The 12,608-nt window shown below is 28.9% G+C and overlaps 1 protein-coding gene across 1 annotated transcript in view; it reads right to left on the minus strand.

Annotated features, from left to right (window-relative positions):
- Nucleotides 1-10,529, minus strand: part of mnd (L-type amino acid transporter minidiscs) — a 62,850-nt gene extending 52,321 nt beyond the window's left edge. Inside the window, exon 1 of the mRNA XM_016068958.3 lies at nucleotides 9,831-10,529. Coding sequence (XP_015924444.1) covers nucleotides 9,831-10,278 — 448 coding nt within the window. The 5' untranslated portion in view covers nucleotides 10,279-10,529. The remainder of the gene's footprint in view (nucleotides 1-9,830) is intronic.
- Nucleotides 10,530-12,608: the final 2,079 nt, after the last annotated feature.

The following is a 12,608-nucleotide window of genomic DNA, read 5'->3' on the forward strand; positions in this document are numbered from 1 at the left end:
AATTCAAATGATATTTAATCTAGAGAAAAAAACTTCAAATGATATCTAATCTAGAGAAAAAAAACTTCAAATGATATGTAATCTAGAGAAAAAAGCTTCAAGAAAGGAAAAATTAATCCAAAATCTAATATAGATAAGAAAAGGAGCTTCTACGTTAGTAAAGAGTTACAATTTTTAAGATTCTTTTAAAGAAACAATGGTAGGGAAAGACTGAAGAAGCTAATTGTTTTTACCGAGCCTAATCTGCAAAAATAAATTTGTTAGTTATATGAAATATATTAATAGGTAACTTGAGGAAAGATACTAATAGGTATATTCATAAGTAAATATACTAATAGGTAATGGTATAAGGTAGGTAACTTGATTCCATGACTAAGATAGCTTTTAAAATTAAAGTGAAATTAAAACCTTTACAATTTTCAATATCCTTATCAAACATTGCTCACAACTTTTAAAAATTTTATCCTGGTTATGACCGATATACAGGTTTAAAGCACATATCATTTAGCTATAAGTATAAAACAATTTTTTCGGCCCTATGAAAAAAAGGTTGTTTGGCTATGAGGTTGAGGTTATGAGGTTGTTTAAAAACAGGGTTATTACTATTATTTTACGACCAGTTTTTTGTATTAAATTTGTTCAAATGTTACTGAAAGTGCTCGGTAAATGAGTCTCCCATAGACAAGTCTCAGAAAGATAATAAAATACCACATTTTTTTTTTGCTTTTACGATCTCTAGGAAAATGGTGGCAAGAATGACGTAGATTTAAATTTTTTTTTTAGTTTCCAGAACACATTGATGGGTAAAAACGCATAATTCAGGTTCGAAATATCTTTTCATCATATAAAAGTTAAAAAGTGACATTGTCAATCACATTTAACCAAACATTTACCAACCTTTTTTGATTGTTTTTTTCATTTCATTGTCATCAATAAGCTTCTTAAAAAGAACAAGATTGTGCCTCTATCACAAAATATCAGACAATGCATTTTGTTGTCTATAAAAATTATACCCGCTTTGAAAGTAAATTGAAGCATAAAACATTTAAATTTTGGTACAAATACAAATGATTATGAATTTTTTAAATTTGGTAGATTGTTAGTAAATTAAATAAGCATTATTCTATTCCATAATCTTTTCACTTTCAAAGAAGCTTAAAAATCACGTCCTTCCAGAACTTTACAGATTTTTCGACCCAAAACCTTTCTTAAATGGATTTTAGAATTTCGGGAAGGAAATTAATAATGATCAAAATTTAACTGGAAATCAAAGGAAATGAGGTCCGGTGAAAATGTTGGAAGGATTGGAATATCCCGATTGAGATCTAACAAAATGTGTGAAGTGTTTTCGATTACATACGAGGCCGCATACGATACACTTTTCAATTCATTATATCGAGGCATATTTTTGTTTAATTGCTGTCTTTAATTAGTTTATTTGAAAGCAATGCTTTTTTTTAATTCTGCTTTCAAGAATTTCTAAGCATGCTTTTGTTTTTATGCATTTAGACCTGTCAATCTCAAAACTTTGCCTTTCAAAGCAATTAACTCACCGAACAACCAAAGATAAATGCTTTGATTTTGTTACGTAAATTCCTGAATTGAGGTGAAGTAATTGTCGCTTATTTTCATCTTGGATATTGTCAATTGTGCGTCAATTGCATATTGTGTAATATAAAATGAACCCTACAGTAAAAATGAAGCTTTTACGTTCACAGCTTGTTTTGAGCATTATTGTGGCCAAGTGGTCTGCGTTGTACACAAGCCGCTTTTACCTTCCTAACAAGCTGGTGCGCATTAGTCTGAAGTTGTTGATGGGAATTGAACCCTAGTCCTTAATAATACAATTAAGTTTCTTGAACCACCGAGCTATATGAATATATCGATGAATAAGTCGACGCAATAATGAGCGGAAGATATTTGAATAATGGAAGATTAAGAAACATATTTGGTGTAAATACAAGTCGTCGCGGGAAAATTGTTAAAAAACAATGATGCAACTTGTTTTTACTAAAATTGGCGTAATGTTTTTTGAAAATATTTCAAATGAACTACGTATTTAAAGATCATTATCAATACTTAATATAGTTTTTGTTGATTTAAAATTTATTTAATGCAGTTTTATCTAAGGAAAAGTGAAGATTGCGTTACTGATTTACAAAATATTTTATTTCGTAATTTTGTTTTTTTCCCTTATATGTGTAATCTTCTACCTATTAAGAACAATTTTAAATGAATGCTCAGTAGTTTAATTTTCTGCTTTCCCTATTATTCCAGTCAAATCATTCGAGAAAGTTCTACCGTAATTTTGCATAGTTACGAAAATTACGGTAGTTCTGATTTTTGATATGTTGTATTGGTTTTCTTCAGTGTTGACGAATCAAAGTTTTCCAATTCTTCTAACTATCACGTGTGCTGCTATCGTGAAAAACTAACCCCCCCCCCGTTTTTTTTCAAATACCCCCAAAAATATTGTTTTTACAAAAAATATGCAAATTGCTATTTTTCCTTTACGAAATTAAATTCTCTACGATGTGTAATAAATACAAATGAAATACTTCCAAAAGTATTGGTTTCACAAAAAATATGTAAATCACTATTTTTTTACGAAATTAAATTCTCTACGATGTGTAATAAATACAAATGAAATACCCCACAAAATATTGGTTTTACAAAAAATATGCAAATTGCCATTTTTCTTTTACGAAATTAAATTCTCTACGATGTGTAATAAAAACAAATGAAATACCTCCAAAAGTATTGATTTTACAAAAAATATGCTAATTGCTGTTTTTTTACGAAATTAAATTCTCTACGACGTGTAATAAATACAAAGCTTGTAGCTCTAATACTTTACAGGACATTCTTTTTATTTTAAGATTGTTTCAAAAAATTAATGAAATTTTGAAATTTTAGGTAAATTGTTGCTCGATAACAAATAAAAAGTGAATTTGACAACTGCTTTCATAAAAATTATTACGAATTGGTCAATATGTATGCATACTTCTTAACGTAATTTTTTTTAATAAATACCACCATTCAAAAATATAATAACTAAGAATCTGTATTCAAAGAACCATCTCTACTGCAATTATTATTTCAACAAATTTAATCGAATAATTCACTCACTGTTTAGTTAATATTAATCTATAACCCATCGAAATTTCTTATAAATTTCGGGAAAAATTTATTTAGAGATCTTTATCTCTATAAGTATTAAAGTTACAAGTTTCGTATTGGTCTAGATACTTTAAATTAAAAAAAGAACCCGGAAAATTACGCATTTTTTGTACCATCAATACTTTAGGAGATATTTGGAAAATACTGGGAAAAGGCAAAAATTCAGCGGTTTTTTTAAAGATGGTGGCGCACGTGATGTTTGGAATAATTGGTAAACATGGATTTTTTATCACTATACCAGTCAATACAATGCATCAAAAAATCTAAACTGCCTTAATTTTTATAACCATTTATGATAATTTGACTTTACTATATCTACAAAATAGAATTTTTATTCATTATCTTTTTGTTTGTACAAATGATTGAAAAAATATTGGTAAATATTTTTCTTTCCACAGCATTATTTTGAACATACGAAGTTAACAAAAAATTAACTTTTCATTAAAACTAATTAGATCACCATTTTTGTTTAAAACTTTAAGCTGTTTGATTAAAAAGTTAGTATAGTTCATTTCTCTAACAAATATATATAGTATTTCACATAGTTTAATAAGTATATGTTACTGTGAATGACCGAAATCGGTGGTTGTTGACTTCCGGTGAATTTTGACAATCACATAGTCGCTTTGGTTAAATGTCCAAAATAGTTCTAGTTAAATGCCACTGTCCGGCATATTCTACACTGATACTTCTCCTAATCTATCCTCAGCAAATATTAAAATATCGAATAAATCTAATAATATTAACTAATAAATTAATATCAAATCGGATATAACAAATTTTTCGGACATTCACCAAAGCGACTGTGTGATTGTTGACATCCCGTGAAAGTAGACATTCTTATGATTTCGGTTGTCTACGGTAACCTATATATACACTGGTTATCTAAATTAAGGAAAAATTACAAAAATAGAGTAATTCACCCCAAAATAAGCCGACCCCAATAAAGTTTATATATGTGGTCAAATAAGAGTTGCTAAGTAAATCTGTAAAATGCAAATTAGTGGCACTGCAATGAAATGAGCAAAAAAATGGAATGTTTGATTGCAACTCTTCAAATTTGCTGTGTTTCTGAAATTCAAAGTGGTTCGTAGACTTTGGAAACAATTTCTAACCACAGGTTCGGCATCCAGAAGGTTCATCCCAATGGCTACCGAATACTACGGCGAGTACAGCTGAACCATATTCATCGCTATAAACACGAAAGAATAGAACCGCAATTCCGAGTCAGTTTAGATCTTACGGAAGATTGGTGACAACGTCTACCGTGCGTAGAAGGCTTTACGAACGTGGTATGTTCACAAGACGACCAGCCGTTTGCGTGCCATTCTTGCCACGCCATATAAGGGAACGTTTGTGGTAGGCGGAGTAACATGTCCACTGGACGGTCGACCAATGGAGGGCTGTTCTCTTGACGATCTCGGATGAGTCCAGGTTTAGCCACCAAAGTGATAGATAGTGAGCGTTGTTTGATTCGAAGAGCCAAAGACGCAGCGTCTATGTGTGGGATGGTATCTCTTTGTGTGAAAGCACAGACCTGCATGTTTTTCCACTTGGAACTGTAAATGGTCACAAGTATAGAGATGACATCTTTGATGTTTATGATGCAGGTGCAATAGGTGATGTTTTCGTGCTACAGGACGATGACGCAAAGTAGCCAGCTCGATCACCGGACTTGAATCCTATCGAACATGTTTAGAAGGCTTTAGGAAGACTTGTAGCTGCTCTCAATCCTCTTCTTCATACCTTTGCTACACTTTCAAGAACAATGCCTCGCAATTTCCGTAGAACTGCTAGAACATATAATTGAAAGCTATATTTTTCTGCTTAGCAGCTAGAGGTGATCCTACTCCAGAATTAAAGGTACTTTTTCTTTTCCAAACTGACACATGATTTATTTATTTCATACATAGGCTAATTTATGTAACACCATAACTCTCTGGTTATTACTTTTTATGTTATTTAATTAATTATTATGTGCACTATAAAATAGGCAAGTTTCATTAAATTCTATGAGTAATTGTATGAGATATGGTCAGTTTTGTGATTTTTCATTAATTTATGATTACTAGTGTGTATCAAATATCATGTATCGTAATTCGACCTATAACAATCAGTTATCGATTTGATCTAGATCTAGACTTTAGTTGCGCCAGAGCCAGAATTTGCTACACAGCGCCAAAAGAGCAGTATGTACTCTAGGTAAGTTGATCAAAACGCACTCCAAACTAAGTTTTAAGCAAAATTTGAGTTTATGATGCGAATTGAGTTGAATATATTCGAATAAAAAACTTATGTAATACAAATTCCTTATTAATCTGCAAATATTTGATAATAATCTTTTTTGACAAATCCCTTTTGTTTTAGGCTTTTTTCACTCATTTATTGCTGATGTAACTTGAATATTAAAAGAAAAATTCATTTGACTGTTTGTGTTTATCAACGCCTAAAGTAAAAGATTCGACAAATCAATGAACGGAAAATTCTAAGGCATTTGTCGTAAAGTATGAAAATCGTAAGCTACTAAGGTAAATGAAAACCGTAAGGTACTAAGGTAAATGAAAACCGTAAGGTACTATGGTAAAAGAAAACTAAGGTACTAAGGTAAAAGAAAACTGTAAGGTACTAAGGTAAAAGAAAACCGTAAAGTACTAAGGTAAAAGAAAACCGTAAAGTACTAAGGTAAAAGAAAACCGTAAAGTACTAAGGTAAAAGAAAACCGTAAAGTACTAAGGTAAAAGAAAACCGTAAAGTACTAAGGTAAAAGAAAACCGTAAAGTACTAAGGTAAAAGAAAACCGTAAAGTACTAAGGTAAAAGAAAACCGTAAAGTACTAAGGTAAAAGAAAACCGTAAAGTACTAAGGTAAAAGAAAACCGTAAAGTACTAAGGTAAAAGAAAACCGTAAAGTACTAAGGTAAAAGAAAACCGTAAGGTACTAGGATAAAAGAAAACCGTATATTACTAAGGTTAAAAGATAACCGTAAGGTACTAAGGTAAAAGAAAACTAAGGTATATTTATAGTAATTGATATGCTTTACTGCTTTCGTTTTAGTTCTGACAATATTATTTTCTCTTTTTAAGTCTACTAGGAAAGCGTAGTTTTTTGTAAAACGTGATTTTTAATATTTTTTTTCTTTTTAATTTTTTCTGCTTTCTTATTTATCTCGAAAAACAGATAAAATTTCGATAAATTCTGTTTACACCATTAGAAAACAACTACAACTTGTATTGACAGTAGATACAGAGCTCTCGTTTAAACATGAATACTTAAGTTACTCAAGAAGTGGTCAAATTAAGAATTTATTTTGGCGATAATTTCTGTTCTTAGTAGCTGATCGAAACTTACATTGTTATCGGACACAGAAATGCATTCGAAGTTTGAGTTCGTGCTTGACATTTCGATTAAAATATTACACATTCACCGAAAGTGAAACCAGTTAACAGAAACGTAGTAAAATAAAAAGAACATTTTTTTCTGATTGCAAATGTAAAAATTACACAAACTGAGACAAATCAAACATAAAATCTCTCTTTCTAGGTAAATATCGTATCTCAAACTTAGTTGATTTTGGAAAAAAAAAATGTAGGTCTTCCAGGTGAAAGATAAACTAAATCATTAGAGGTATAAAACTGAATCCCATACGAGTTTTATAACAATGCGTAAATAAAATGTTTCAGAATAAATTCACGTAGAAAATTAATATTTTGTTTATTTGATGCATTTAATCGAATAATTGTGGAGTTTCAATACTTATAAGAGTTAATTATACACCTTGTTTATCATTTTTTATTTGTTAAATAATAAGGAAAGTCATTTTACAATTTTTTTGCAATTGTACTAAGAATAAAGAATAATAATACATTTTAGCAACGCATTTTTATTTATTACATTTTTGAGAAATATTTCCTTATTTTCTAAAAAATAAAATTGTAATTTCTAAAAAGTTTTCTGAACTTCTAACTATTTTAAGTGATATATTAATAATAAAAAAATATTTAACGAAATCTGCTATATACTAAGTAGAAGTAATTTTTATAAAAAAATTTCCCTAATTGAAGCAACCTGACATAGATGTATTCAAAATTTTTTTACGGGGGTATGAATCAAAAGTAGTTTATAAACTATAATATTTTTAAGTGGTTTTACAAATGAAAAAAACTTATTTCGTATTTGTTAGAAGTTATAGTTTTCAATGAGTGTTTCTTTTGTTTTTTCTTCTGTATCACAAATCACAGACTACTAACAGTCTATTACAGACTACAACTTCTTAACTACAACTTCAATTAAAAACTTTAAGCATTATTAATATCAAGATTGTATAGGATAACTAAGAATCATATCAATACTCAGATCAAACTCTCTATCAACAAAAATGATAAAAAGGATGAGCTAACAACTTTATAATTTCTTCTAATATATGTTATTTCATATCCTCTATATCCGCAAATTAGTCCGCAAACTATGTCCATGGAAGTTATGGTTTTAAAATAGTGTTGCTTTTGTTTTTGAATATCTGCTGTATCGAAAACACACAGCATATTAAATTTTTTTTTAACTACAACTTCAATTAAACATTTCAAGCGTTATTAATATCCAGATTGTAGAAGATAACTATAGATCAGATTGATATTCAGATCAATCGCTATACCAACAAAAATGATAAAAAGATGAATTGACATGTAACATATGTTATTTCATATCTTCTATGTCTAGCGATTGCTAGACATAGAAGATTGAAGATATGAGCTATGCATAGATTCTATGAGGGATTATATACTTGAAAAAAAAGTCTGGAATCAACATGTAATGTATGCAATAGTTTAAAATAAATTTATTTAATGTTTCAACATCTTGAAGGATCTTTTTTTTCTCTTTAGCTACTAAAAATAAATTAAAAAAGATCAATTTAAAAATTTTCCAATAAAACGATCAAAACACTACGCCTTCTTTCTGCATGTTTCTTTTTAAAAATTTATTTAATATTTTTTTAAAACTTTATTATCCGATGTGGCTTGATTATAAGTAACGATTCTGCTGGAAGTTTTCAAAAATAATATTTCTGGATACTGTTTTGTGGACAAATGTATTCAAAATTTACTAAATCTGCCGGTGTCAGATAATTTAAACAGTTAAAAAAATGAATCGGGGATAAATTTTTAATAAGTTAAAATTCATTAAGTTTTCTAAATAAACAAAAATTTTGAAAATTATTTCAAATTATTCATACTTTAATGTTCACGAAGATAAAATCAAATAAGTGTAATACCATGAATTTTTCTGTTTAAATTGCATCTCCTCGTAATAATAATGTTAATATTAATTGCAATATACAGTGTTAATATCATACATCAGATCTTCATTAGAAATCAGAACGTTATTACAAATAGTTAATATAATTAATTATAATATGAAATATAATAATTATAAATTGTAAGTAATTAGTGCTGTAACATTTTAAGCTTTTCAGATGACGTTTCGGCCAAAATTATTCCTATAACATATCTATCAAACTCAAGTTTTTATAAATTTCAAGCATAAAGAGATGTAAACATAGCACAAAGCATAGATTTAGTCATTAAGTTTTTTAATGGATTAAAGTTTTTTCACTATTAAAAGGACACAGAAAATATTTGATATGGAAATTAAAAAATAATATGTACTTATTCGGTTAAAAATCTCGTTGATGTATAATCTAAGCATGCAGAAAGTAATTAAAATAAATTATTCTCAGATATTACTCTAAAAATTTTAAACTGAAGGAGATTGGTTCTGTTCAATCTCATTTAAATTCAGCTATTAAATAACGTTTCTTTAGCTTCCTTAAAAAAAAGAAGAAAAACTCCCACTAAAATTAAAACAAAATTTGATCATGTGTGTTAAAAAACCTCGAACTTTCATATTCTTAAATCCAGTATTAATGACACACTGAAATTAAAAAGGAAGTATCCTATTCTTGAAAAAATAATAAATGTGTCGCAAGTTTATTTATAATAAAAATTGATTTTAAAATTTTTCAGGGGATCACAAATATATAATTTTTTAAACTAGTTTTGAAACAGAAGTTATAAAACTTGAAGTAGTAAAAAGCAGTTCTTTAAACATCATTCTAAGCATTTTTTATCTCTAGCAAAATACATCACAATAAGTATCTATTTAATACAAACAGAAAATATTCTATGAAGTTCTTTCGTTTACAGCAAAGTGTTTAAATTATCTACTTAATTTATAAAATTAAATTATAAGCGTAAACTTTATTATAAGACAATCCAGGCATTAAGTTTTGCAAGAAATCAAATTTCCCTAAGAAATTTTTTTTTGTTGGCGAATATAAAAATTTTTTTCAGTTAAATGATTTTAAAAATATGCATATCATAATAATTGTTGCCATAAAATTTCATTATCAAGCATTCCAAGAACTATAAATTTGAAATTTTATATTATTATTTATATAACGATTTTCGATGAGACACTGCAGCAACAAAAATAATTGTAAAATCTCTCCTTTTTTATGTAAATTACTTTAAAAGTATGGCTGCATAACGCAAAATTAGACGATATAAAATTTCATAAGTAGGCATTCCAATATTAATGCTTATCTAAACTTTTACACTTTAAATGCATTAGATATTAAACAAACTAGTACTTACAGATAACTAATGCTGCCAGCAGTCGAACAGCAAAGGGGGGTGGAAGGCAAGCGGGAAAAAGTGGCTCTAATATGTAATTTGCAAATGTTAGTGCAGTAATTGCATTACCAGCAGGTACAATTATTACTAAGGCTACCCACAGAAATAAAAAAGCGGGTACAGGTCCAAAGGATTCGAAGATATATGCATAGTCACCTCCAGACTTTGGAATAGCAGTTCCTAGTTCTGCATAACACAAGGCTCCAATAGTGGACAGAAGCCCACAGAGAGTCCACACAATTAGAGCTAGACCTATAGATCCAGTGTCCTGTAGCACACCTCTGGGCGATACAAAAATACCAGAGCCTACAATGATGCCGACGATTATTGCAATACCGTTTAGCAGTCCAAGTTTTTTCTGCAGTTCTATACCTCCTCCACCACCAGTTCCGATCGCACCTCTTCCCATGATATATCTGAAGTTGTTATTGTTTAGTGTGTTTACCAGGAGTGAATTCTAAATATATCCACTATAAAAGAACTATTGCCAAAATGTTGTTGTCAGTTGGTATTCTTTTCTGCATTGCTTTGCTAATGAGAGCGTACGACTCAAAACCAGAGTTCGCGACTGCTGCAGACGAGTTGTTTTGAAAGTGGAGCGAAAAATCTTTTTCTGCTTTTCGCGTTTCGTTCACTTTTCTTTCCAAGTCGTTCTTTTACGTTTTACATAGTAGAGGGTTGCCGGAAATATGTTTTGTCTTCGTCCTTGGCTTGATTTCTTTTCTACAAGGTTCTTATTTAGAGTAACATGCCGGTTACTTTTCGAGGATAACTTCTAAGCTAACTTACTCAATGACTAAAATACTATATGTTACAATAAATAATTACTGAACCAATTTTCTATTAAAGTTATTGATCGAAATAAGTAAATAATTATAAAGTGTTCATTGAATTATAGTTTCAAAAATTTAAATGAAAGAGTGTGCATTCAATTTCAATGTAATTTCAATGAAAAGAGAAATATTTCAATATATATATATATATATATATATATATATATATATATATATATATATATATATATATATATATATTCTTCTATTATATAGCACGCATGAAATTTTTGTTATAAAAAATTGATGTAACATATGTTGTTTATCAATGTAAAAATTGAAGCAAAAAAAAATTCTTTATACTGAAGTAATTTTATTTTATATTACGGTGAACGATAAACAACTTTTACCGTATACATAAATATTTTAGTATTGTGCTAGGATAAAAAAAATAAGGACAATATATGAAAATTTAATAAATATTTTCTTTACAAGAGCTCGTTTGCGATCAATAGCTAAACCTCGTTGACTCGAGCGTTTGTTTCACAATTTTAAGTACGCCGAAAGAAAAAATTTTTTCCTTACTTTTTATTCAGTAAACATAAAAAAGTATCTCTCAAATCCGAATTTATTATTATTATTGTTATTATTATTCTTTCCATTTATCTATTATAACTTCAATTTTCCCCTTAAAATTATTTTTTATTTATTTATTATATATTTTCTTTATTATCATTTAAATTGTCATCCATCTGTGCAAAAAGTCAATCTTTCTTTTTCATTCATGCAATTTTATTTTGCAATTACATTTCTTATGCAATTTTATCCTTCAAGGATACAAAATAGAATTTGAAGAAATATGTTGCCGTAGTGTGATCAGTGGATCGCAACTGTGATCAATGGGAACTCTTTTATTCATGCAATTTTATTTTGCAATTACATTTCTTATGCAATTTTATCCTTCAAGGATACAAAATAGAATTTGAAGAATGTTGCCGTAGTGTGATCAGTGGAACGCAACTGTGATGAATGGAAAATCTTTCATTCAGGCAATTTTATTTTGCAATTGCATTTCTTATGCAATTTTATCCTTCAATGATACAAAATAGAATTTGAAGAAATATGTTGCCGTAGTGTGGTCAGTGGAACGCAATCGTGATCAATGGGAACTCTTTTATTCATGCAATTTTATTTTGCAATTACATTTCTTATGCAATTTTATCCTTCAAGGATACAAAGTAGAATTTGAAGAAATATGTTGCCGTAGTGTGGTTAGTGGAACGCAATCGTGATCAATGGGAACTCTTTTATTCATGCAATTTTATTTTACAATTACATTTCTTATGCAATTTTATCCTTCAAGGATACAAAGTAGAATTTGAAGAAATATGTCGCCGTAGTGTAATCAGTGTAACGCAATTGTGATCAATGGAAACTCTTTTATTTATTGAAGGGCATGCGGCACTGTAGTGATAATCCACACTTTTTTCAAAGGTGACACTTTGCAAACTCTTCCATCGTATTGTCTTTAAATAATTATTCAAATACAAATTGATAGAATTTCCAGTAGGTAAAAATACAGTATCAATCACATTTTACTGCCTACTAATGGGGAATCGGGACTAAAATATTCTCTGTTGAATAATTTGTAAATGTTTCTTATCATGTTTCCGCTCTAAGATCTTCAATTTGAAATTTATGATAAATTGTTAGAAGATGCAGGGAAGTTCGAGATTTTTAAGCAAACGGCTTAAAACAAAAAAAATCGAAATTTTAAGAGAAAAATATTTTTAATTATCTGTGTGAACATTTGCTAAAAATTTTTTTAATTATATTTCTCAAGCTTTGTAAAAGAGCGTCTAAGATTTAAAAATAAGAGTACTGATTGTGGTATAAATTACGCGACAAGGGAATTATCATTAAACAATGACTGCAAATATTCAACGTAAATTCTCATTTTTGATAC

Source organism: Parasteatoda tepidariorum, chromosome 4, assembly GCF_982258835.1.
Source record: "Parasteatoda tepidariorum strain Cologne lab strain chromosome 4, Ptep-v5.0, whole genome shotgun sequence".
NCBI classification, from domain to species: Eukaryota; Metazoa; Arthropoda; class Arachnida; order Araneae; family Theridiidae; genus Parasteatoda; species Parasteatoda tepidariorum.